This window comes from Falco peregrinus, chromosome 1 (genome assembly GCF_023634155.1).
Source record: "Falco peregrinus isolate bFalPer1 chromosome 1, bFalPer1.pri, whole genome shotgun sequence".
Classification (NCBI taxonomy): Eukaryota; Metazoa; Chordata; class Aves; order Falconiformes; family Falconidae; genus Falco; species Falco peregrinus.
The window spans coordinates 88,944,504-88,970,293 of NC_073721.1; the positions used below are offsets into that span (position 1 = coordinate 88,944,504).

Here is a 25,790-nt window from a genome sequence, read left to right on the forward strand (position 1 = left end):
AATACTACTGCTTCCACACACCTTTCCCAGAGGCGTGAGGATCTGAAAAAAATGTTTCAAAAAGTTTCAGAGAAGAAATGCACAGCTAGCCGTTCATTTCTGAGTCCTGGTAAGGCCAAGTCAGGACGCTGGGGAAGCTGGCAGGACACGCACTGGTTTCTCCTGGAGCAAATGAATTATACCATTGCTACTGTGCTCCCACCACAACCGGTCTTTTCATCCCACCTTGGCCCTGCTCTGACGGTGCCTGGGGCCATAACCGTAGCTGGGATCTGGTGATGGAGTGGGGTCACAGTTGGGGCTGAGCTCAGCCCTTGCCTCCTGGGTGAGGCATGGCCCTGCTGAGATACCCGGTGCCTTACGGAAACGTGGGGAAACCCGCCCAGGGCACCTGACTTCGTGCCCTCTGGGGTACGCGGCTGGAGCCCGGGGGGCCGAGGGGAGGGTAAGTTCCCAAGAGAACAACGGTCCCGTTTCAAGCAAAGAATAAAACAGAGGACAGGGCCGCAGCCCTGCGAACAACCCCCGGCAGCACGGCCGGCCCTGGCCTAGCTCCGTGCTCCCCCTCTCGCCGCTGCCCGCCGAACGGGGCCCCGGCCCGGCCCGGGCGGTGCGCGCCGCCGCCGCTCCGCAGTCCCACACACCCTCGAAGCCCCGGGGGGCACGGCCGAGGCCCGGGGGGAGCTCACCGAACCCTCGCGGCTCGGCAGCTCCCGGCCCAGCGCTTGCGGCAAGCCCGGCGCCTCGGCGGGGCGCCGTCGCCGCTCCAGGGCTGCCCCGGGGCGGACAGGGTTCCCCGCGCCCCATCCCCTGCCGGGCCGCCCCCGCCCCGCAGCCGCAGCCGGCCGCCAGCCGCGCTTTCCCTTTAAGAGTGCGTTCGCTCCCAGCCCCGCCTGCTCGCCGCTCCCCGGCCCGCAGCCCTGCGGCAGCCGCACCGCTGCTGAGGCGGAGCGGTTACCGCCAGCTCCACCGCGGCCGGGGGCAGGCGCTCCTCGGCGGCCGAGGGGCAGAGCGGGGCGGCAGCATGTCCACTAAGGCGGAGCAGTGTGAGTGGCGGGGCCGGGCGGCGCGGGCCGGGGCCTGTCCGAGGGGAGCAGGGGGCGGCCGGGGGCGCCTTCCCGGGGATGGCGGTGCCTTGCTGCCGGCTGGCAGCCGCCCCGGCGGGGCAGCGCTGCCCGGCCGCCTTATGTGGCGCCGGCGTAGCAGCTCGAGCAGGGGAGGGGGGGCTGCCTTCGTTCTGGCTCTTTCTCCGTCAGCCCCGGGAGCATCTCGCCTCCCGCGCCGCGCTGGGCGGGCGGCCCTGCTGGGCGGGCGGCGTGTTTGTGCGGAGGCAGCGCCGGGCACCTGAGGTGAGGCAACGAGGGACCGGCGGGTGAGTGAGGGCTGAGACCGGCGGCACGGCCCTTGGCCCCGCAGCGGGAGGGGTCCAGCCTGCCTCGTCTGCGGGGCTGTGCCCCGGCCCCGCGGTGTGGCTGCCTGAGAAACCGGGGATCTGGCTGTAGGGGCCGGAGGCGACCCGCACGGTGGCATCTCGGAGGCGGCGGTGCTGTGAGACAGCTCGAGAAGGGAGGTGCGCTCTCGTCCTTGCCCGTGCTCTGTCACCTTTTGGGTCAGTGTAGACCGGGTGCTCCTGCCTTGCCTACATGCTGCCTGCCACAGCCCCCCGCGTCTCCCAGCAGGAGCCCCCTGGGTGCTGCCGCCCCCCTGCCCAGGGCCCAGGTGCCTCCTCACAGCCGCAGATGTGTTAACCACCCTGTTGGCCGGTCCCGTCAGAGCAGGATCAGATGCCCTGGTGGCTGGGACCTCCGCAGCTGGGCCATGCGAGTGTTCCCGCTATTGTTAGTGCTGATAACTGGCGCTTCTGCAAGAGCCCTGGCGGGAGGTGTAAAGAAAAACACCAGGGCATTTGAGCTTGTCGCTACTTTCTCTCCTGATAGTGTCACAGTTGTGAGCGGTTGGACTGATGTTTGCCACGATGACATGATGCGATCTGAGACTTGCTGTCTCCTTCCTCCAGGTCACTGGGAAGGATCCTTGTTTTTATATATGCCTGTGCTGAACTGATCCAAGGGAAAGAATACTTGTATATTTTTCGTTTAGGGTTTACTGCCTATTTACAGTGATGGATGATGTTGCTAGTAAAATATTACGTGAATGCTAATTTATTGCTGTAGGGATGCGTTTCTGGCCTCATAAATGGAGAGACAATGTTCTGACTGTGCAGCAGCCCTGAAGTGTGCCGTGTTCAGATCTGTACTGTTCTGTTCTTTCTGCATTCCCCACCCCCTACCTGAGTTCTGTAATTGTTTCTTCTTTCTTGTGATACTTATACATTAACAATGCTTCTTTCACACTTGCACACGGAAGAATTTCTGGCGCCTTTTGTCCCAACAGTGCCTTTGGCATTTTCTTCCCTTTTCTATTCTGCCTTGTCTGTTCCTCCATTCCTTATGTTTCTGGTCCGCTCTGTTTGAGCTTCTCTTTCATGTTTTATCTTTGGCTCGTTTCTTTTCATCCCCATGTACTGTTTAAGACACTGCATCTTGGTCTGCCATGTCCCTGTTTCTCTCTATTTTCAGATTTACTTGGGGTCCAGGTTTCACATCTTTCTGCCTCTTAACAATCTTTTTTATGGTGCTCCAGGTAGAGTATTTAGTTGATGGACATATCCTGTGCCTCTAACCTACAGAATGTGTTTTGTTTATCAAGATTGCTCCCCTGACTAGTTCTTACGGTGTTACCAAATGTCTTTGTCTCTATATAACGTCAAGATTCCCTCACCTGCAATTTTTGACAAATGTTGATGGACTTCAACAAGGATTATATTGAAATGCATACAACACTACCGGGCAAACCTTCAAACCCCGACTGTTGCTGTTGTTGCTTCTGCCCTCATTGACTAACAGGCAAGAACCAGAATGTCTCAGAAAGGAGTAAAGTCACAAGTAATAATGAATCTCAATTTACCAAGAACAGCAGCAAAACACTACGAATGAGGGGACAGACTGATCAGAACAGAAGAGGCACTGGTCTAAACATGAATCTGTGGCCACCCCACAGCTCTTTGGCAGGTTGTATGAACAACAGGTAAAATGGTGGCAATCTGGGAAATCATCTTGAGAAGTCTCCTTACTTGTAACCACGTGCATCTCATATCTCATACCAGTGGTATTGACAGTGACTTTCATCATTTCACTCACCATGACATGCCTGAGGTGTTTTATTGTATTCGAAGAAAATTAGTTCTTCTTCACCTTAAATGGCAGTAACTGGTGTTTAGTTGTTGTAATGCCCTGGGAATGCCAGATGCCCTCTCTGTTCTTCTTCAGGACAGTGAGGCAACAAAGATCATCTTTAAAGACCCCTAATGGTTTCACTCTTGGTTCAGTCAGTGCGTAACAAGGGTGCTAGGGAGTTTAGTTACGCTTGCATAGATCCTAGAGAGGTACCCAGCAAAGTATCCTGAAATAACTTTTTTCTTTTCCCTTTTTTTTTTTTTTTATGTGATGACCCTATGACAATGGCTAAGTACTTATATTTCAAAAACTGATGTCACTCTGTGGCTCTCTAGGTGCTCAGAAACTCAGAAAACTGGGTCATTCACACACTTCTGTATCTTAAAAGCTGGCAGAAGTTTGCTCTGGGGCTTGCCTTCAGAAGGTTCTTTGTGTTCTGGGAGGCTGTGCTGAAATTCTCAGTGTTCTGAGAAACAGAACTGAGACCTGAGGTAAAAATATTTAGCCTAAAGCTAATGTTAATATTTAGGCTTTATAAATAAGTTTTTTGTTTTGGTATTTGCCTGATACAATTGTGTGACAATGCTGATTAACAGAAATAAATAATGTATTTATTTAAAAAAGCGATTCTAGATACCCTATACCCTTTATTGAAAGTAAGTAACTAGAGAGGCAGACAGTTCTCTGAAATACATCTAGACCTGAATTCTGACATCATCTTTGGCATTTTGTTAATCCAATTCACTTACAGATATCTGACAGCAAACCATGGCAGCCACAGTAAACTAGTTGTGCATCTTGCTGTGAATTGTTCTTTGTTGGGTACTGTGAAATGTGGTCTCTGTTCTTTGCAAATATGCCTGCTTTCATACTCTTTTTCTTTTTTTTTTTCTTCTTTTTTTTTTCCTTCCCTGGCAAGAGAAAGTAGTGTCACAAAATGCATTTATGAAATAATTTCTTTCTTAAGATAGCCTAATCTGGATTAGTTTTTATGGGGGGTCTTCATGGTAGTTAAAAAAAAAAAAGTGTCTATCTTTTAAATAATCTGGTAAACTGGTGTGCAAATCTGGGACTAAAACTGAGATAGTGGGCAGAAAGAATGAGATGTGAGATGAGGAGAGGAAAACAGGTCTTAGACTGCTCAAATAAACTTCTGTAACCTGGAGTGAAACACATCATGACCAAATGTGGTTTTGAGGGTGTGTAGGAAGCTAGTTATGGCTGGTTTCACAGAGACAGGGATACCCCCCTGCAAAGTACAGTTCATATGCCACAGGTCTCTGTGGTGGACAGAAAGGCTCTGATCTTGCTCCTAGCTATACTGAAGCAATCTGAGTCCATGTGACAAACTTAAGTTTCTGGTTGTTTGGGGGGAAAAAAGTAGTGATTTAATGTCACCTTGAAATAAATCAATAAATAAATAAACAAAAAAAACCCCAAATAAAATAAATAAACACTTGAAAGTGAGGAAATATAATTGAATTTGCTTATGCATCCTTAGTTTATTATTTTTGCATATGCATTATGACAGTGTCCCTAATTGATTTTTACTAGCTGTTTTCCCATAGACCCCAGCCCTATTCAGTCACATGATGACCTTTCTCTCTGTGATGAAGCAGGGTAATACTGTGAGGGAGACTTGCCTGCAAAAGCTTCATTAGCTCACCAGCTGTGGAAATTGGGAGGGTATGGTCAGTACAGCAGGAAATGGGAGAAAGGGTGATCACGATGAGGGCAGTTGGCTGCTGAAAGGCTGGGCTTCTTGTTGTGCAATTCAAGCAAACAGTATTCGTTTGATGATTATTTAAGTGTTCCTCATTTTATGGATAACTGACTTGAAATTGTAAAACCTCATTTGTTGTGTGACTGAGTACTCACAGTGCTTTGTTCACTGGATGTGAAAGTCCAGTACATACTGCTGTCTATAGTAAAATGGCTCTTAGTATCTCAAGCTGAGCCTCCAACAGCAGCTGCAGACGCTTTGCTTTTGGTGTCTGTCCTTCAGTCTTTTTCTGTAATACAGATACAATGTCACCCCTTCTTATTCAGCTTGTCAATGGTACAGAAAAAATTTGGAATGGTCTTGAAATGTTCAGATACATAAGCAGTGAGAGGCATAGCGATGTCTCTCAGGAGGTTAGTGCCCTTCTGTTCAAGCAGAGAACTCAATGGTATTAATTCTTTAATAAATGCCATTTGATAATGAGAATAAAACAAAGTATTGACTAATTGCTTGTTTAGGAAGTATGATTTATCTTCCACACTGAAAGAGCCCTGTAGGGGAACAAGGTATATCTTGGTGTAGTGAAATACTGTCATAATCCATACGCTCAAGGGCTGAAGTCATTCAGAAGCATCTCCCCTTTTAACTGCCTATTACACAGTCTTGGTGCATTTTTAACATGATTAAGAGTTCCCAGCCAGCTCTGCTTTCATTGGGGCTGTGTCTGTACAGAGTGATGCTATGAACAACTGCTGGGCAGTGTAGCTGGCAGTGCAGTTTTGCTGGTGCGGCCCTCTGCCACAGCCAATGCGCTCTGTTTCCCAGCAGAGTTGATTAGTCCGAGCAGAACGAAAAGAGTTGTGTGTGCTCAAGTGTCTGCATGAGACTGTCGCGCACCATATGGGCAGTGTAAGTCATTGCAGCTATGGTGGGTAATCACTTTTTTTCAATACTAAACAAGGATCTCTATTAGAAAATAAATGCCTTATTATTTCTAAAACAGCAAAAAAAATGGTTTCAGTAAAGATGGAGAGCTCCTACTGCTTTTGGAAATCCCCTCACCTACTTGACCAGATATCCTAAGACACTTAAAATAAACAGCACAGGTCTTTTAATATCTTTAGTACATTGCATAAGGTAAATGTATGGCCTACAGTAAATCACATAAGCTCTTTCTGTCTTAGCTTATATCTCTGCTTTGGCTGTAGAAATATTTACCCATCTCACATGAACCTCCTGTGATCCAATGACTCATTCATTATAAATGAATCTTGAGATGCCTAGAGACACAGAAGAAATGCAGGGTTTGGTTTTTTTTTTTTGTTGTTGTTGTTTTACTGGTGGTTTGTTGTTTTGGGGTTTTTTTCCCCATTTGCTAGCACTGAGTTGGTCTAATATAGATGAAGGCATTCACTTCTGTGCTTTCTCCTTGGCACTTGCACTGGAGCATTCATTTATTCAGTCAAAATAGAAGGAATGGAGAGACTTTCTGGATTTTACAGTTTAATTCTTAAATTTAAAAAAAAATAATCAGAAATAGTGGGATCAGATGTGATTCTGTTAAGTCTGCAAAAAACCTAAATGAAAGTTTCTGTGTTTGTTCTTTGTCTTTTGTATAGTTTCTTCCAAAATCCGTTACCTTCAGGAATATCACAACCGGGTTCTCCACAACATTTACCCTGTGCCCTCTGGAACTGACATTGCAAATACTCTGAAATACTTTTCTCAGACGTTATTGAGGTAAGTTTTAACTAATGCTCTTGAAGAAAAAAAGAGCTAAAGAATTGTAGGGGGTATTGATTGACTTTGACTTGGTTACAAGATTTCATGGGTCATTGCTCAGTCAAAAAGAGTCAGAGCATAATTTAAGGAAAGAATGGTATGAGTTAATCTCTTCAGTGGCTGTTGCCCAATTTGCCCAGTTGAGCTGCTTATTGAGTGGCTGATTCTAAAATAAACTTGGTTGATTACACATTTGCTTGGCCCTCCTCAGACTAAACTGAATGCACAAGCATGCTGAACTTGTGAAGAAAGGAGTGTGTGACCTACAGAGTTTTAGATGTATGTACTCATGATCTCCTTGACAGTCCTGGTGCCTCAGAATCCTAGAATGATGAGGCAGATGAGCAGAAGGACGTTCTTACTGTGCCATAGTTCAGCTGGCTTTCAGGTTTGGGTTCTGGTTCAGTCCCTTGTAACAGTTCGAGTAGACACAGAGTTTGTATACACATCTGGACTTGGATGGTAACAACAGGTCAGGATTATTCCGACCCTGCATTTTGATTTAGTCCAATATTTGGTAATAAGATATGGTACTAAATACCATATGATTACAGAATACATTTTGAATAGGAAATACTACTTCTTGTCTGCTAAAAAGATATGAAATATTGTGAGACTTTAATTAAGAATGGCATACATTCCACGTGGATGGATTCATATTTCCAAATTGTTTTTAAAATGGCTTTTGGCAGTGAAGAGGTGATTTTTGCCTGTTCAGTTTTGTCAGACACTAGTTTTCACATCTAGAAAAATGCAGTTAAAGCTGCATTTCTATGCATAGCTTCCTGATTTATACCTGGAAATACTGTCCTTGCTGTCAGAAGCTGGTTTGGAAATACAACTATTTGCTTTATTTGATGAGGAAACAAACAAAATACAATTAACCGATGTATTTGTACACATACCCCTATGGTGTATACAAGTTGAGAAGCGAGCATTTAAACTTGAAAGAATGAGAGTAATTCATTCTAACATTCATTTCGAGTGCATGGGATGTATCAAAATCCTTGACCCTGTTTGTACAAAAAAAAAGATACATTGACAGCAACATTCATTATCAGTGTATACATATGTATACAGTAGGAAACCTGTTCACTGAAAACTTAAAAACCTGTTTACTTTTGAATTTGCAAGAGCAGAATTGTTTAACCACTGTGAAATTTGTTTCCTTCATAATTTAGAGTGTTGAAGAAGCTTATGGCAACCAGTAGGGCTTTTTGAGATTAATAAATTAAATTTTGTCTATTATATTGCAGCAGCATGGAAAAAAATGTTCAAAAAGTCACTAAAGATACCTCTGAAATGTGGCTCTGTTACTGCATCAGGCTGTTTTGATGGATTATTTGCACAACACACATACTTAAATCACATTCAAGTAAGGTTCTATATGACAAAACAGCCCGTGTTTAAATGCCGTGGGCCTTTAAGCAAGAAAATTGGACTTGATTCTGATCATTTTCTCTCTTAGCTGTAACTAACAAGTGCTATAATAAGATCAGTTTCTTTTTGGGCAGAAGTTCATTGGGACAGGATGGATTTAGAGTCTGCTGCTTAAATGAAGTGTCTTTATACCACTCTGTTGTCTTCATCTTCCTAAGCAGTACAGCTGATGTCCAGTGTGACAAATTCTTCATGCTCCATGAGCAGTGATATTTCTAGACTTGACTGAGAAAGCTTTGTACTTGGTGACTATGAGAGCAAATCAGAAATCAGGACAGCAATTGCACAGTTGAGCAGCTCCATTTCTTTATTTCATGCTCAGAATGGGACTGAACCAAAATCCTGTTGTTGATAATGCTGAACCTCATGGGGCAGAAGTGATACTCTTATCTGATACGCAGGTCTAAGCAAATGGCTTTGTCTTTCATGATCTGGGATCTGATGAGCCTCAGAGCTAAAAGGGCACTAGAAACTGAAACCAGGACTTGAATCTAAATTTAAGTGGACTGAGTTCTGATACTCAGAAAGGTCAAATCCATGTTCTGAATCCCTGTAACTGGGGACTTTGAACTGTGGGTCAAAGCCTGAGTGCTATGGTTGTTTATACACTTGCTGATACTAAGAAAGAAGCTTGATTAAAAAGCAAACCAAAACATACCCTGTCTTTAGTGTGGCAGATGGAAAGAAGGAAACTCCCACCCACTGTGTGCAGATCTCTGCAAGATTTACCCTCAAACCAGACTGGGTAAGAACCTTTCTTAAAAGCATGTTCAGGAATCTCTTTGAACATTCTGCACGCTGAGTCTTCTTTCTGCCTCCTACACTGAGACTCCATTGTGCAAGGGTTCACATCAGTGATAGAAGTACATGGTGGAGAATAATCTTTCTAGCTTGAGACAAGAGCATATGCAATGAATTTGGGCTGCTAAGAGAATACTGATCAAACAGTAGCAAAAATGCCCATTGATTTCTGGAAATTTTGGATCTGATCTTCAGAATAGGTTGCTTGTAATCATCTACTATTTTAAAATAACTTTAAAAGTATTTCCCAGTTTGATGTGTACTCTCTTTGCAGCTGAAGTTTTAGGACAAACATTTATTGATGAGTTTATGTAGTTATAGGAATAGTGATTAGTCAGAAATTCCGTATCGTGATAGGGTTTTACAGGTGTAGCTTTTACTGTTTATTATACTTTTTACCTTTCCATGTTATGGACACATTGACTGTGTTCTTTTCAGTGGGGCATGCCCACTGGTTTGGATCACATTCATATCTGGTGTCATTCTGCTAGCTATAGTTGGATTGCACGCACAAGGGATTAATTTGCTCCTTTGCTCTGTACATAGCCTCAATAAATCACAAGCTCAGGATGGGGGGGACAGATGTGGAATGGCTGAAAAAATTAAATTCCTTATTTCTATGAACAAACATCACATAAAGTCACCATACACAATGCATAGCACATTGATTCATTTAATTCTTTGTTTTTCTCTTTGAGAAAAGCATTTCTTTACATTACAGCATGAATTTGTTTCATGCCCTGCTCATTTTCCGTGTTTTCTCCCTCCTTTGAGGAATGATCTAAAGCTTAATAAACATCTTTCAGAACAGCTCATTCTTTCACATTTTCTTGGAGAAAATTCTCCATATGTATTTCAAAGTAAAATGTTTTACGTAAGGAATAGTTATAAATACCCAGTGGCTAATTAATGGTCAAGCTTGTTTTGCAGCCTTGGTGAGATGCAATTCTCTTGTAGGCGTTTTAGGAAACCTTTCCTGGAAGGCAGTAGTTTTTTGATGGAATTGTAGCAGAGATGTTCAAATTTTGAAACAAGCCCTGGTAGCTTTGTCACTTGCTATGGAGCAAGTTCAGTATGGAGTTATGACCTTCAGGCCCTCCAAGTTGTCAGTACTTGGTTTGAACAAAACCAGGAGCAAGCCGCAATTATTATATCTTGATCTTAGGGGACTTCCTAAATTTTCAGTTTTGACTCTTCTGTTTATTGCTTTTAAAACATATGGGTCAGGCAAAAGTCTTGGTCTGAAAGTCTATACAAGACTGTGCTTTGGCCTCTAATTCATAGAAGAGCCATAGCTCCGTGTTAAAAGGAAGAGAAGCCTATAGAGTAAGGTCTCCATCGCTGCCTTATACTTCCCAAAGCAAGGATCAATTAATACATAATATCCTTTTTGGAAATAGGTGCAATTGGAGTGATGTGTTGGCAAGTAAAGGGATGGGCAATTGGTGTTGTCTGTTGGTAGACACGGAAGGAATATAATTTTTTATCCTCATATCTCTAAACATGAGCTGCAAAGTATGGCAAATGAACATCAAGCAAATTAAAAGGAATCAGCACTCTGATCATTTGTTTTTAAAGTCATACTAGATCTTAGGTGATTTTTCTGATAGAATTTCATAAATACTGTCATAACAGTCACCACATTTCTTGTACTGGACATTGGGTAACAGAAACCAAAATAATCTGCCAAATACATAAAGGCACAATAAAAAAGGGAAAAAATGAAGTATGTAGTTTCTTAAAATAGATTGTCTGTCATCTCTGACTGCAAGTGTGATGTGATAGTAGTCACCTGGCATAGAACTGTACTTGTAAAAATGTTTTATATATATGGCAAATGAATGACACCTCTTATAAGCACCTTAGCAAGAGTTTAGCTTAGTTGTATAAATTCTTGAATTAACGTGTGAGGTAAGATATGTCTTTGCTAAGGTGATTATATGATACGGACTTCTGCAATGTTGAAGAGGACAGAGGTTTCCAGAAGTGCTCCCTCTTGTCATAACTCTGCTGTTCATTACTCGGTGGAAATTTTAATGACACTGACTTGTCTTTTATAAATTGTAACACTGACTTTGGGAGCAGAGTTAAACCAACAGCAACTGCTTTTGGAAATCCCAACCACTGAGAGGTGCAAAATGTGCTTTAAAAAAAAAGAAAAACATTGTGTGTGGTTTAATATATTTAAAAGTTGTATTATATTTATAGGCACATACGAAGACTATGAACTAACCCTCTAATTGCCTGATAACTAAAATACAACACTGCTTAAGTGACAATTTATTTCTATTTAAATTAGTGTTTTTTTAAAAAATAAATCAGATTAACATGTTTACAACCACGTTTACAACATCCTTAAAACGACATAACAAGCTGGTTGACGTATAGCCTCTTATTTTGATTCCCACTAAATCCTTTTTATTTTTTTAAATTATCTTTCCTTTAGTTTGTAGTGAGTTTTGTTGAATAATAACGTAAGTAACAGCAGGAATGTATGGTAACATACTGTCTGATCTGCAGTTACATAATTGGTCTTGCTTGCTTAGCCCTTAGATTTTTGAAGGTAACTATTTACACAAGAAGTGTTTGTATTCATAAAGTAAAATGTTTTCTCCCTAAACATGGGCAAATTAAAAACACACATAAACAACCATTATCATTAGCTCACAAACATATGCTAAAGACCATCTACTATATATTATTTTACAACTTTTCCAAATGTAGTTTAGTTAACATTTTAGAAATATTATATTATTTCTAAATCCATGTGCCTGTTTAAACTTCATTATCTCAAATGATACTGAGTGAGTGGTCATGAAACAGTATCATAAAATACATACAGACATTATTTTAATGCAATAAACATGTGATTTTTAAGACTATCTTAACAAACACACATGTTTATTCTTTGCTAAAACATGTTTCTGCAAGTGCCACACCTATATTTTGCATGTTTTCAGTCAGTTGGTTCAAAAGATTACAGAGGGGGGGGGGGGAAATCTCTCAAAATCCTCAAAATCTCAGAGCAAAATATCAGCCTATTGTGACACAACTATTTTTCCATAGCAAACACTTATAATTCTCAGAATTATTCTTAACTGTGAAACATGGGTAGGGCACTGAAACATGCATTTTTATATTTTTGCTCCTTATGAACCAGATAACACATGAGATGCAATGAAATATTCCTAGATGTCAATTTTTAATTCTCCTATCTTGAAGCATGAAAGTGAATAGCTGCTAGATCTGTAGACACGCTGGTTTTGGTAGTGATTGCATCTTATGTGGGATGTATCTGGTCTTTTATTATTTGTTTTATAGTGTCATTTCAATGTAATGTGCTGTTCTTTGTGTCTTTGTTGTCTCTTTTTTTTCTTTGTCCCCCCAACAGCATTTTGTCCCGCACAGGGAAGAAGGAGAATCAAGATGCCTCCAATTTGACAGTGCCCATGACCATGTGTCTTTTTCCTGTGCCATTCCCACTCACCCCATCTCTAAGACCACAGGTCAGTTCCATCAACCCTACTGTTACTCGCTCCCTCCTTTACAGCGTCCTGCGAGATGCTCCATCTGAACGTGGCCAGCAAAGTCGTGATGCTCAGTTATCAGACTACCCATCTTTGGACTATCAAGGACTTTACGTGACACTGGTGACACTGCTGGATCTAGTTCCCTTGCTACAACATGGTCAGCATGGTAAGCAGGCCCTTGAACCCTTCCAGTACACTTAACTTCAGTGCTGTGAATCCATGAAAGATGCGTAAATGCAGTAAAAGAGGTGGGCCTAAACTGACCTGGATCTGGAATTCAAATGTCCTAGGATGCGTTTATATCCAAGTGTTTGGTTTGACTTTCTTAAATAAAAGATTATTTTTGCTAGCTGTGGGTTTGGGTTTGAATTCTGAGGTTGTCTGATTTTTAGTGATATGCTGGTGGTATGTAACTAAAATCTGATGGTGTGTAAAAAAAAAAAAATACAGATGGGTCTAAAAAAGTCTGGATTTTCAATTGGAATTTGCTGTGATATCCTCAGACTGGTCTTCTTGGGGTGGCTTCTTAAAAAGGCACAGAGTCCTTGCAAATGTGTACCTGGCCTATAACAAATATGCAGATTGAGAGTTTTGGTGAAGGTCCATCTCTAAATAGAACTTAATATACTTTTAATTCAAGAAATGATGGTGGTAATGGTGATTGTGATCACTTTAAAATATTCCTGAGTAAAAAGACAGCAATATCTCTGTCTGACTTACAGAAAAGCTGTATTTTCTTATGTTGTGGATTAATCACAAGATTTTTTTGTGGGTGTGTCGGTATATATATTGTTTTCCCTTAAGTTCTGCATATGTCTGTCTTGTTAGTCTGTGGCTTTTCATACTGGGATTCAGGAGCCCAGTGTTCTCCCTATGTTAGATAAGCCAAATATTAATTTTCACTGTGGTATCAGGGGGTATTACTTACATAGTTCAGTACAGGAATATTGTTATCAATCTGATACACTGTTGAAATTCTTTAGGAGGGAAGTTAATTCTGTTAAATGCTGAATTCCTTTTGTGTTGGCAGCAGCATATTTTGAATGAGGCTACTACTGCACTAGGAAGTGGTATGATCTTGCATACCACTTTGTAAAAAGGAGGGGTCCTGGCAAATTACAGACTTGTTTGCTTAACTTCAATTTCTAGAAATAGTGGAGTTAATTAAGAAAACAATCTTTTACTAAATAGATAACGTGGTGATATTTATCAACCAATGGAGACCTGTAAAGAACAAATAACAATGAGCAAAGATGATTTCTTTTTGTGGCAGCACAATGGTTCTCTTGGTGGGGTTTTCCCCACCCCTTAGTCAGGCTTTTATTTCTGTGTGGCTTGACATCCTAATAGGCAATCTGGGACATATAGTCCCCACTTGAGTGAGGACTATACACTGCAGGAGTAATTACCTGTGGCTCTTGTCTACTGGAAGGGTATACCAAGCAGGAATATTACAGGAGTCTATGCTGAGTCTAGTGTTATTAAATATTTAAATATTTTTTACTTGGCTGGTAGAAATGAGAGAGCACTTTGATTTGCAGGGGTTATGAAGATGGTGAATAGCATGTCCTTTGTGTGAAATATACCTGATTCAAAACAGTCTTGGCAAATTGCATTCTATTTTGAAACATCTTAAAAGGAGAAATCTAAAATACTATGTTTAAGCAGGAGAAGTCAAAGGCAGAAATGAAATGGGAGAAGTACTAGCTTGAAAGCCATAATTCAGAGAGATCTGGGTGTTACAGTAGATTGGGACAGACCGTAAGTCACTATTATATTAATATTATTCTAGCAATATGTAAACAGGTATTTTGTGTATGAGACACCCAAAGCATTTTGTTTATCATTCTAACAACCTTAGCAAGGTGTCAGCTGGAGTCAAAGTTTCAGATTTGTCCATCTGCCTTCAAGAAAGACATAGACCATTTGGGAGAAGTCCAGGAAAAAGCAACAAGAATAATTTCAGGTCTAGAAAATGTAAACAGTGAGGGAAAATGGAAAGAACTTGGTTTGTCTAGCTTAGAGAAAAACTGAAGGGAGACGTGTTTATCATATACAAATATGTAAAGGTTGTTGCGAGGAGAAATAAACTAAACCAAACTCTTTGTGGTTACAGTTGATCAGGATAAGAAGTTATAGGCTTAAACTGCAGCAATGGAAATTAAAAAAAAAAAAAGTCCTTTTTATGATAAAGACGGTTGAACACTAGGGTGAATTGCCAGGAGGAGGAGTGAACTGTCTTGCAGATTTTTAAGAACAGTGTAGGTATGTATCTGCCAGGAATAATTTGGTTGACTCATGCTTGGGGCAAGGGGAGGTCACTTGCTATTTTTATGGTTCTGTGTATGGAGAATTAAGTTTTGCAATACAACTTGTTCTTTATTTCTCCCTCAGCTTAGCATTTGACTAAAAGAAAAAATTTCTTTTATCAGAACAGTTAAAGTTGTTTGGGTAAGTACAACGTGGTGCACTAGGCAGTCTTGAGCTTTGGTCCAGTCAGATTATACAAAAGTCTCAGTGCTTAGGTGGTGAATATGTTTTGCAGGAGAGAAGCATTCTGTGGCATTAGGGTCTGGTTAGACCCTTGCATAGAAAACTTGCCAGAACCACTGAAATAGAGTGCTAATTTTAATTCTTACTGTGACTCATGATGTTTACAGCTACAGAACTCTGAGCACTTCACAGGGGCAGTTTTAAATCATGCTAGTTGTACGGGTGAGACTGAAGGCCTGTGTTACACACTTAAGATTATGGAGTGAGTAAGAAAAGAAATCTCTGTCATGCATGGGAAAGGCCTGCTGATATACTGGAGTCATCACACAGGCTCAGATTTGGGGATTATTGAATGTTGTAACCTTTCTTGGAGGGTTATTGGCCCCAGCTCAATTACTTATTTGGAAGAGGGTGTAAAGATTCTACAGTGCCCAGATACACAATAACCTAACCCCTTCCCTTTAGATCTTGAAAAGTTGCACATTTCTTAAGTATCCCTTCCAAAAAGTTATAGTATAATTAAATAGAAGTATGGAAATTCTTGATAAATATTCCTTTCCTTTTAAGCCTTGGCCATTTTTGCCCTCAATGGCTTCCCAGGAAAACAAGATCCATAGTTTAATCACATGTTTGAAAAATACAGTGATGCTTCTGGTAATCTCTGTCTGTGAAGTACTTTGCAGCTCTCTTGAGGGTAATTAAGATCCAAATCTTATTTTTTCTATGACTGATAAAGACTAGAATGCTTTTTTGCAATAGCAAGCCTTTCAATACCAAAGCACACATCAAATTCTGATACTAATCTGTTCTTAAATGCAGGCCAATGTATGTTAATAGCTGTATGATTAAAATCAACACTGATTTTAATCAATTACTTTAATGGCTGTAGTAGTCGTATTCCCTTCAAGCTCTTAGATACTGTTGAAGAGCTGTTTCCCTCTATCTTAGGAGGAGCTTAAAAATGATGTGTGAAGTCTCTTATCTGTAGTGATTAACTTCCCAAATTACTTTGAGGGGAAAACTTGAGTATCAGTGTAACTTTTTAAATAGTTTTATAAACTAAAAAGTACATAGTCATAATTATTTTTCCATTGTAATGATTCTGTATTTATTTCATTTTATTCAACAGATCTGGGGCAATCAATTTTTTATACTACTACATGCTTACTTCCTTTTCTCAATGATGATATTTTGAGTACTTTACCCTATACAATGATTTCAACACTAGCTACCTTTCCTCCATTTCTGCACAAGGATATTATAGAGTATCTCAGCACATCTTTTCTGCCTATGGCTATATGTAAGTAAAACTCATTTGAGTATTATTGTGTCTCAGAAACATAGTGTACTGCTACAATAGTATCAGACTGCAGGAGTTGAAGTTTGATATGTTACAGAATTGTAATTGGACATCAATCTACTGTATGTATATATGTAAAATAATTCCGTATGACTTTTTTGAAGGGAAATAGTTCTATAATTTTTATTTATTTATTATGCTGTGTTAGACTTCTTCCTTCATTTAAAGGGTGAAGTTTAGTTTATTTAAGACATACACTGTTTTCAGACTCATAGAACTTTCAGTGCCAGCAATGGGAGTTTTGAATACAGATTCAATGGACAAATTCCTCCTGAAATGACATATGCAATAGTTACATGCACATTTTTTGCATCAGGACTATATCTGGGTGTACAAGAATGTGACTTTCCTCAGTGTAATGATGTGATGAATTTCTGATTTTTCTCCCTCTTTTCTTAGCATTTTCTCTTTTAAGTTCTGTACTAAATAGCTGTGCCTGTAATGTCTTCTATCTGTGTTAAGACTGAATCTGACTGTGTGCCTTTTTACCCCTATTTCCTTCTTTTTTTTTCCACTCCTCGAGTGTGTGACATGATTGCATTTCATAATCCCTGTACAATGTGAATCCTGAGGTGTGTTCTGAGTGCTTGTCTATGTGCCTGATAAAAAGCTTGATGGGATTTCAGTAGTAGTGAGAAATTTAACCATGTTCTGCAGATGGAAGCAGTAGGATCAATATTAAAAGTCAGTTTTAACCAACAAACCTTTTACTGTGTGGGTGATCAGACACTGGAGCAGCTTGCCAGAGAGGTTGCAGATTTTCTATCCTAGCAGATGCTCAAGACACAATTGGTCCTGAGTACCTTTCTTCGAGCAGAGGGGTTGGACAAGATGATCTCCAGATGTCCCTTCTAACATCAACCATCCCATGATTCTATGAGAATTCTTGCCCTTATCTATATTGCAGACCTTTATGGAAAAAACATGAACAACTTTTGTACAGAAATCAACACTGTTGTCATTTAAGCATGTAGAAGATGCTGTTAGAACATGGACAGAAGCATAGTTCAGTGTTTTGATATTAAGATTTTATGGAAATTTGTCACCTACGTTTTCTGGCTCTACCAGTCAGTGATCTTGGACAAATCCCTTAACTCGTCTGTACCGTAGTTTCCCCATGTAGAATAGCCCCTTGTAAGACATTGTAATGATGTTTTCTCTGTTACCTTTGACAGGTTTAATAACAGTAGGCAAACAAAAATTACTAAGATATAGTTCATAAATCTGTGCAACAGGTCTTTGGGCAACGAACAGAATGTTGCATTAATCTCCTTTTTTCTCTCTTACTTTTACCTGTTAATGAGTTCTCTCTTACTTTTACCTGTTAATGAGCAGCTGATGTAGGTGACTTATGCTGTCCTGTTTGTCTTCAGATCTGTAAAACTGTTCTCCAGAACAACTGGTTGAGCCAAAGCCTTGGTTTGCCTAAGTAGATGCTATTTCCCAACTGCTCTTGACAGAGATTGCATCCATGTAGAACATGGGAGCAACCTTATTCATGCTGCCTTTTTCCTCAAACAGTTTTGGTTAGAAATCTGTACGAAATCAGTCTGCTGCTCTTTAAATTTGGCTTCTAGTACTGTGTACAACTTTTCTGCTGATGACCATGTTTTAGTTGACAGGTTAGAGCTGCTGGGTATTTTGCAACTTAAATCCATACAAACAGACCTTGCTGCAATAATTTGGTGGCTCTTATGTGTGTCTGTGGATAACATTCGAAAAAGAATGTTATGAAGTGCTATGAAGAGAGCCATAGTGGTGTTGAGTCATGTGGAGAAGTACCAGATAGAAGAGAAATTCTTCATTTTCCTTTCCGTTCTTATTTTCCAGTCAAGTGCTCTTATAATTAGTGACCTAGGCTTTCCCCACCAGGAATGATAATGCCCCCTTTACAAGGCAAGTGCAGAACCTTTCCTTTTCCTTGTGTTCAGTTCTGAATCAAACTGAAAAGGAGGATGCAAGTAACTGTGTATGCAGCTGGAGAGCAAGATGAGGGGGTTGAAAGCATCTCACTGAACTGGTAGCTAGTTTTGTGCTTCTATCCCAAATGCTTGGTATTTGGGTCCTGGCAGCGAGGCTTGGGAAAAGTGCTGTGAGTGAGGATGGGAAGAAATATGCCACGTCTCTGTGTAGGAGGTTGCCTTCAAAGCCATATTGCCATGTTATTGTTCAGCAAATAAACACCTACACTCTGCAAGGTTTTTCCAAGTATACCACTGAATAGTAACCACTTTATAGGAGACCAGAAGGAACTGTAGCCACTTTATGTATGAGGTTGGTCAAAGTTACAACAGCTTAGCTACACTTCAGTGCTATCGTTTATCATTATCTTAGCACAGTTCACGTAACAAGGGGGACTAATTTTTGTGGTATGTAGCTATAACTTGAACTCATACCCTGAGAAGTAATCTATGCCATACACCAACAGCCAGCAGCTACCACTACCCTAACCATTCATCAGTATACCTCAACAACAGGCTTTACAGTTTTTCTTCTTTCTTTACCCTCCACTTCTTCCTATTCTTTCCTGCAGTCCAAGCCTAGGTGCACCTAACTATGCAAGTGACGTTATTTTGGCTATTCCATGGGTTCTGAAGGAGATTAAGGAGATTGCCTGAAAAGATCACTGTCTTTGGTTAATGCAGCTCTGAGAATGAAATCTTAATTGATCTGGAAAACCAGGTGTGCGCTATGTGAAGCAATACCATATTCTTAGTCATCTTTCTCTTCCAGTTGAAAAGGAGTTTCACCCCTCCAATACAGATTATTTTTAGTTTTTTAGGGTTTTTGTTTTGTGGGTTTTTTTTAATATGAGATGGTACCTTAGGAATTTTATTTGCATCAATTGGAATAAATTATATGCTATTCTTGCCTAATTTTCCTTTTTATATAATAGAAAATGTTTTGTTTTGTTTCCTTTCTTTTAAGTGGGATCCTCAAAAAGAGAAGGTGTTCCAGCACATGTCAATCTATCTGCATCATCAATGCTAATGATTGCAATGCAGTACACATCAAACCCGGGTATGTGTAAACATGCAACATGGTATCATTCTCTCTAAAACTGAGTCATGAAGTACTGTCAAACGCAATCAAAAAAGTTCAGACGATGGGAAAAATCTGTCTCGCCATCCAACACAGGATGAAAAATAAGTGATTTTAGTTAAAAACCAGAATTTCTGAGCATCATGGTTGAAGTAATCATTATGTAGATAAGAGAGCCCGTTGTGATGAAGAAATAGGTTTTGACCAAGGACTGGAGACTTTGATCTACTCTTGCTTGACATCAGAAAATAGCATTGGTATATAACGTCAGTGTTGGACAGCAGTCACCACTGACTTTGATTATAGAAGTTCATAGTAACAGTTTGTCTTATACTGTGATTTGTATCCCACAAAGTTCACAACTGATAGCTGTTCTTTTAAAAAGACAGGTAATGCCGGCTGCAGGCTCAACCGAACTATAATGAATTTAAATGTAGTTACAAGTATCTAAACACAAGGCCATTCTCTCTCTCACTGTGGCACAGTCCCTGTAAATCAGTGGGATCATACAACCAAATCGAAACAAAATTTAACCTGGGGGAGCTGTTACATTGTACTATAGTCAACCATCTCCTGTTTTATGTACGTGGGTAGATGGTGTGTGTGAGGAGGAACCGTATGCTGCATTATGCATGTGAAGAGTATCACATCATGCTAATGTAATCAACAGTGGTAAATAAAAACAGCACAGCATTTTTTAAAGCTACTTGCACAAGTTAGTTTTTTTTATGACATGTTCTATTTGTGTTTGTGAATTCTATGTTACAGCCATCTGAGGAAAATGTTGTCCTGTGGTTTTTGGGAAGTCAAACGTGTAAAGTAGGTCGTTTGGCTCTTATGTTTGTTTAATGCAGAGTGGCTCCTATAGCCTTTGGTATACATGGGAATAATGTATTGTTACATGTAACTTTCACCACTGCCCCTCAAGATGAATGACAAGATACCCATTTACAGCTTTATATTGTGCCAGAGGGACAAAGTTTAAGTGAATTAGCAGGTGTTCTTAAACTAGATGTGTTTGAAAAAGATCTCCATTGCTGTGCAAAAAGGTGTGCACTCATAATACTCATTATTTTACTGCGTTCCTTGACAGGAACAAGTTACTAATATTCAATTTCTAATCTTTTGTGATGACTTTCAGGGCAATGATTCTCCAGCAAACTCTTTAAAATAAAAAGTAATAAAATGAGCTATAGAGTTTTGGATAGACAAAGCAAAGCAGTCAGCTAATTATGTCACTTCTGTAATTTGAGTTTCCATTTCAGCATTATGTCTATACTGTCTTTTCTCTCTCAGTGTATCACTGCCAGTTATTGGAATGCCTAATGAAATATAAGCAAGAAGTGTGGAAAGTAAGTTTGTGATCATATATACTTTGTGGAAATGATTGTATTTGGATAGTAACGAAAACCAGATGGCTTGAAAATTGAACTGACTGTGTGCCAAGAAGTTATAAATTATCTTTATGTCAAATCCTCCTTCTGGATTATGGAGGGGAAGGTCCCTCTGATTTTTAGTTCACAGAAGCAGCTCCGTGTTTTGTAGAACAGAGCTCTGTTTCCTAAATAATATGTGGTTGTGGCTCCAATTAGCAGAACTTTTAGTAATGACCAGTGTTCTTAGTTCATGTGGGACTGAACTTTTATGAGGACTTTTTGTGAGTATTGTCTTAGCCTGAGTCTGATCTGGATCCAGTTATTTATCACATCTCTTTGCTCCATAGCTAGATGCTTCATTTGCTTTATGTTAGTACGTTATGTGGGGTGGGTGTTAGCTGTTGGATCCTCCGATCGAACTCAGAAGCCAGTTATGAATGTGGTGTTGAAGTTAGTCATCTAATCTACTTGTAAGAGTGTACAAAGGATGTTTGGTAGGGATGAAATGTATATATTTTGTATGTTCAGGTATCTCGGAACACAAGTAATATGTATTGAACTGTGTTTTGTTACCTTGCAAAATAAACATTTTGTATGTGTCTTTCCTTAGGATTTGCTATATGTGATAGCCTATGGACCATCTCAAGTTAAACCTCCAGCAGTGCAAATGTTATTTCACTATTGGCCCAATTTAAAACCCCCTGGGGCAATCAGTGAGTACAGAGGACTGCAGTACACAGGTCAGTGCAGCTGGTTTTGTATAGGCCAAAATAAATATAAATGAAATAATTAGAGGTGTGTTAATGTCACATGTTTACAGTTCTACAGTGTATTTTAAAATCTTTTGTTTGATAAGTTTGTACTTTCATAAGTATGTACAATTATTTTCAAAAGATGTTATGAAAAATAAAAACTGTGATGGTGGCTAGTAAATATTTTTTGTTACTCTTGATATTAACTAAATCAGAACAGGAGAAGAAATAAATAGTGTTCCAAATGGTCTGTGAAACTGCCTTCTAGGCCTCACAAGTGTTCTGGCTTATGTCCCTTTCAATTATAGCTTTGGTTGCTTTTGTTGAGCCAGCTGCTATTACTACTGCTGTTGCTAAGACTCTTTATCTGGCTGTTACTGTCATAAAGTCAGGTGATGTCGGCTGCAGTCAGTATAATGGTAAGTTATCAAGGTTGACTGAAACGTGAAAATGAGAAACAAAGTCAGCAATACAGCTGGAGCTGAGTAGGTGGATGGTACAAAGTCCTCTGCCCACCATACTCCCCAGTGCTACCGATGGGACTGTCTAGCAGCAATTCACGACTTGCTTTTCCTGCTTGCCTGTCTCAACCTGCTTTAAATAATCTCTGTCATATGGGATATGTTTTGTTCACTTTTAAAATTTCCCAGACCAGAATGCAACATTTTAAATAATAAAAATAAAGGATTGGAAGAGTCCTTGGAAGACCCCCTAGACCAACTGAAGCACATCCTGAATGTTCCTGATACATGTTTGTCTGATCTGTTCTAAAGCCTTCCCTTGAAGGGTTTATAGATTTTCTTGACTTTAAAAAAATCATTCTTCTTGTACTGCTTCTACATCACTTCTTTCATGCAAGCAGGTCCGCAAACTAAGCGTGATATTCCATCTCAACCATTACTAGCACTGGGTAGACTGGAATAATTTTCCTATATATAACTTATCTGTTAATATATCCCAGAATGGGTTGAGTATTATCTGCAGTTGCATGGCATTTTGACCTGGGGGCATCCTGTATAGCAGCCAAGTGATGCCACTTGAACACACCTTTGTTTAGCTTTTACAAAGCTAAGGTTCCTTCTGTGGCTGGACTAGTTTTCCTTTATCATAGCTGTGTTTTCATTTTGCCTGGGAATGTCAATGAATTTACTCAGCTACTCCTATCATCCTGCTCCTAGAGTAGAAGGATAATTAATTTAAGGTGTTGGTGAGATCAGGGAGGGTCTATAACAGAGATGTCTGCATCTTACTTTTTCCATTTCTTTGCTGAGTTCATGGTTCATTTCATAACTACATCCCAAACAAGTCAGTTGGCATGTATATTCTACTGTTTATTGTAGTATGTTTATTATATGGATAATAATGTTTATTGTAATTATTAGACTTCCTGAGGAATGGCTAGGTCTTCTTTCATGTTTGTATAGTACTCGGTACAAGAGGATCTTGTTCTCAGTTGATGCCACGATCTCTTTGATAGAGACAAAGAATATAAATATGTTTTCTCCGTTTGTTAATCAGCTGTGTTTTGGTTTTGCAGCCTGGAATCCTATTCATTGCCAGCACATTGAATGCCATAATGCAATTAACAAACCAGCTGTGAAGGTACTGCTATTTCTTCAGGGGTTAAACCCAACTATCTGGGGGATAGGAAGTTGCACTTTCACCCCAGGCATATGCTCTGGTTGTGTGCAGGTGACCAAGAGCAGGAGCTTAGTGAATATGTTCTTTGGTTGCTTAAAGCAAGATGGAATATTTCCTCCAGCTACTGTGGGCCAAGTCTTGATATTAAACATGAGGAGGGTTGCAGAGCACTTTATAAAATTCCAAGTTGGCTCCTGGCTAATCCGTGTAAATATTTTCCTCAACAGATATATGTATGTCAATATCTGCACAAATATTTCTATGTACAGGAAACAGTATGTCAGTTACATAGGTACATGCTTACCTTGGTATCTTGATTGAGGTCACACAATGCATCTACTCTGATTGTGATCCTTTGCTTGGAATGTGTCCTAAAGCAAATAGCAACAAAGCTTTACTTACTTCTATGTCCCTCAGAGAGAGAGAGAAATAGTATCTTTCCTGTTTACGCACAAGGTACCAAAGTAAAACAGCTTGACTGGGATGATAGCACAGTTTGATGGTAGAGGCAAGAACATCCCAAGTTCAGAATATGCTACAGTTAGGTGTACTAATTAATTACATTTGTATCTGGTTAAATATATAGGTAGAACCAATTTTCCTGGTATCTGTTCATATACTAACATAACTGCATGAGTCAAACAGTTCTTCAGTGAGCCTTTTCCACAGGCTAGGGGACTGACAGGGCATAATGGTGACACGTATCTCACAAGTCCTGCAAGGGACCACTTTCCTGTCCCCTCCAATCATTCTCCATGATGCAGGTTTTCATAGGGAAAAAAAGTTGGAAGGTGTTGCTTCATGTTATGATCATCACTAGATATAGTGATGCACTGAGTAGAGCAAAATATCAATGAAATTTACAGTTCTAAACTTTGCACATGAAATACCTGAATATTTTTGAATGTCTTAGCTTTGACAGAACCAGTCTTGATTAATCATCACTCAGAAAATGCAGCCTGTTGTCTCTTGGATAGATGAATGTAAATTTGGTTAATGAAGATGAGAAACATTCAAAGAGGCATTTATCTTTATAAATAAGCTTTCACTTGAGTAGAGTAAGAATCATATTGATTTAAGTTTTTAAGATATTATGTATGTGTACTACTGTTCAGCTTTTTGTTAAATAGTACAAAACACGTAAACAAATGTGTGTGTAACTGGCTGTCAGCTGTAACTGTTTTCTGTAACTGGCTAATGTGGAAGCTAATGCAAGGCAAAGTCTGGACCTGTGCTGCCAAGGGAACTGTGGGTCCATGGTCTTTGTTCTGTTGCTGGAATTGTGCTGTATAGTTAACTGTGATGACTGAAAATTAGATTTTGCTGGAAGAAATTGTACTGAGAGAAAAATCTAGACTTTTACATTACCTTGTCCTAAGCAATGGATCTTCTAAGTGACCGTTTTGGAGGGGGGGGGGGGGGGGGGGAAGAAAAAAAAGTCTGTCATGATTATGCAATGTAAATGTGTAACACAAAATATACTTGTCTTTCAGAGAGTGATAGTACTGATATTGAAATATGTCCTGTTGTTTTCCCACTTAGGAAGGCTCTCATTTTCAGTTATAACCCTCTCTTTGCTAGAAATAATTTGAGATCCTGTACTGCCAGATGCTGAGTACCATCTTTCAGAATTCTAAATGCTTTCAACACATACCAAAGTTGTGTTACATTGTATGTACTGGCATTAATGTGTTGAACTTTTTCAGTGAGCTTTAATGAACAGATGTGTTAATTCTTTTTCTCTGTGTTTCAGATGTGCATTGACCCATCCTTGTCTGTAGCTTTGGGTGATAAGCCACCTCCCCTGTACCTTTGTGAAGAATGTAGCCAGAGAATTGCAGGGTAGGTAAACTAAAGCTGGAAAATGATCGGGTAGAGTCAGACTCCAGAGTTCAGAACTCTGGAGTTATGCTTTATTTTGTTATGATTAGCATATAATTTATATAGATAACCCTGTTGAAATATTGGGAGCACACTGCCACTCAGTGTGAAAAACGATTACAGAAATTTACCCCACATGATCAGCATTTGCATCTAGCTTAAACAGTAGTGAGTTTTAAAGTTAAAATCACTGAATGAGTAGACACTGTGGGATGCCTTGACTATAACAGGGGCACCTCATTAATGTACAAGCTTTTGCTTATGAAATATTTTTTGTCCTCATCTTTTAGTTGTCATTAAAAGCAGGATATTACAATGAATGCTCTTTCACAGAGACTTTATTACTTTTCTGTAACATACATTTCAGATTATTCTCTAAGGTATACTGTGAAGCATCAGAGTGAAGAATTGAAATTGGTCCAGGCTTGTCCAGTACCTGGAAGGAATATAGCCTGAGATGATTGATTAACCTTGCTTTTTTTTTTTTTTTTTTGATTGCTAATTTGGTTTGCATTACTTTACAAGATCTGCTAATACTTACGGGGAGTTCCAATCATTAATTCAAATGGTTGAGGTTATATGTAGTTCAGAAGCTACATGGGGTTTTTTGTCCCCAGTTTAAGACACTTTTATATCACACCAGCTGTAGGAAAAGCCGTTACACCTTACCTTAGATTTTTAAGTCATCATTGATTTAAAGCTGCAGGAAAAGGTAATTGAATTTGGCAGAAGC

The 25,790-nt window shown here is 39.9% G+C and overlaps 1 protein-coding gene across 5 annotated transcripts in view; it reads left to right on the top strand.

Moving 5' to 3' along the window:
• Window positions 1–921: 921 nt before the first annotated feature.
• UNC79 (unc-79 homolog, NALCN channel complex subunit) overlaps window positions 922–25,790 on the top strand; it is a 118,173-nt gene continuing 93,304 nt past the window's right edge. For 4 of the 5 annotated variants that reach the window (XM_055796057.1, XM_055796067.1, XM_055796077.1 and 1 more), the window contains exons 1-9: window positions 922–1,046; window positions 6,579–6,699; window positions 12,374–12,678; window positions 16,135–16,305; window positions 19,294–19,386; window positions 20,704–20,759; window positions 21,394–21,523; window positions 23,073–23,137; window positions 24,930–25,018. In XM_055796057.1, the coding sequence (XP_055652032.1) occupies window positions 1,025–1,046; window positions 6,579–6,699; window positions 12,374–12,678; window positions 16,135–16,305; window positions 19,294–19,386; window positions 20,704–20,759; window positions 21,394–21,523; window positions 23,073–23,137; window positions 24,930–25,018 (1,052 nt within the window). In that variant the 5' untranslated portion in view covers window positions 922–1,024. The remainder of the gene's footprint in view (window positions 1,047–6,578; window positions 6,700–12,373; window positions 12,679–16,134; window positions 16,306–19,293; window positions 19,387–20,703; window positions 20,760–21,393; window positions 21,524–23,072; window positions 23,138–24,929; window positions 25,019–25,790) is intronic. The other variant, XM_055796080.1, reaches the window with a different exon arrangement.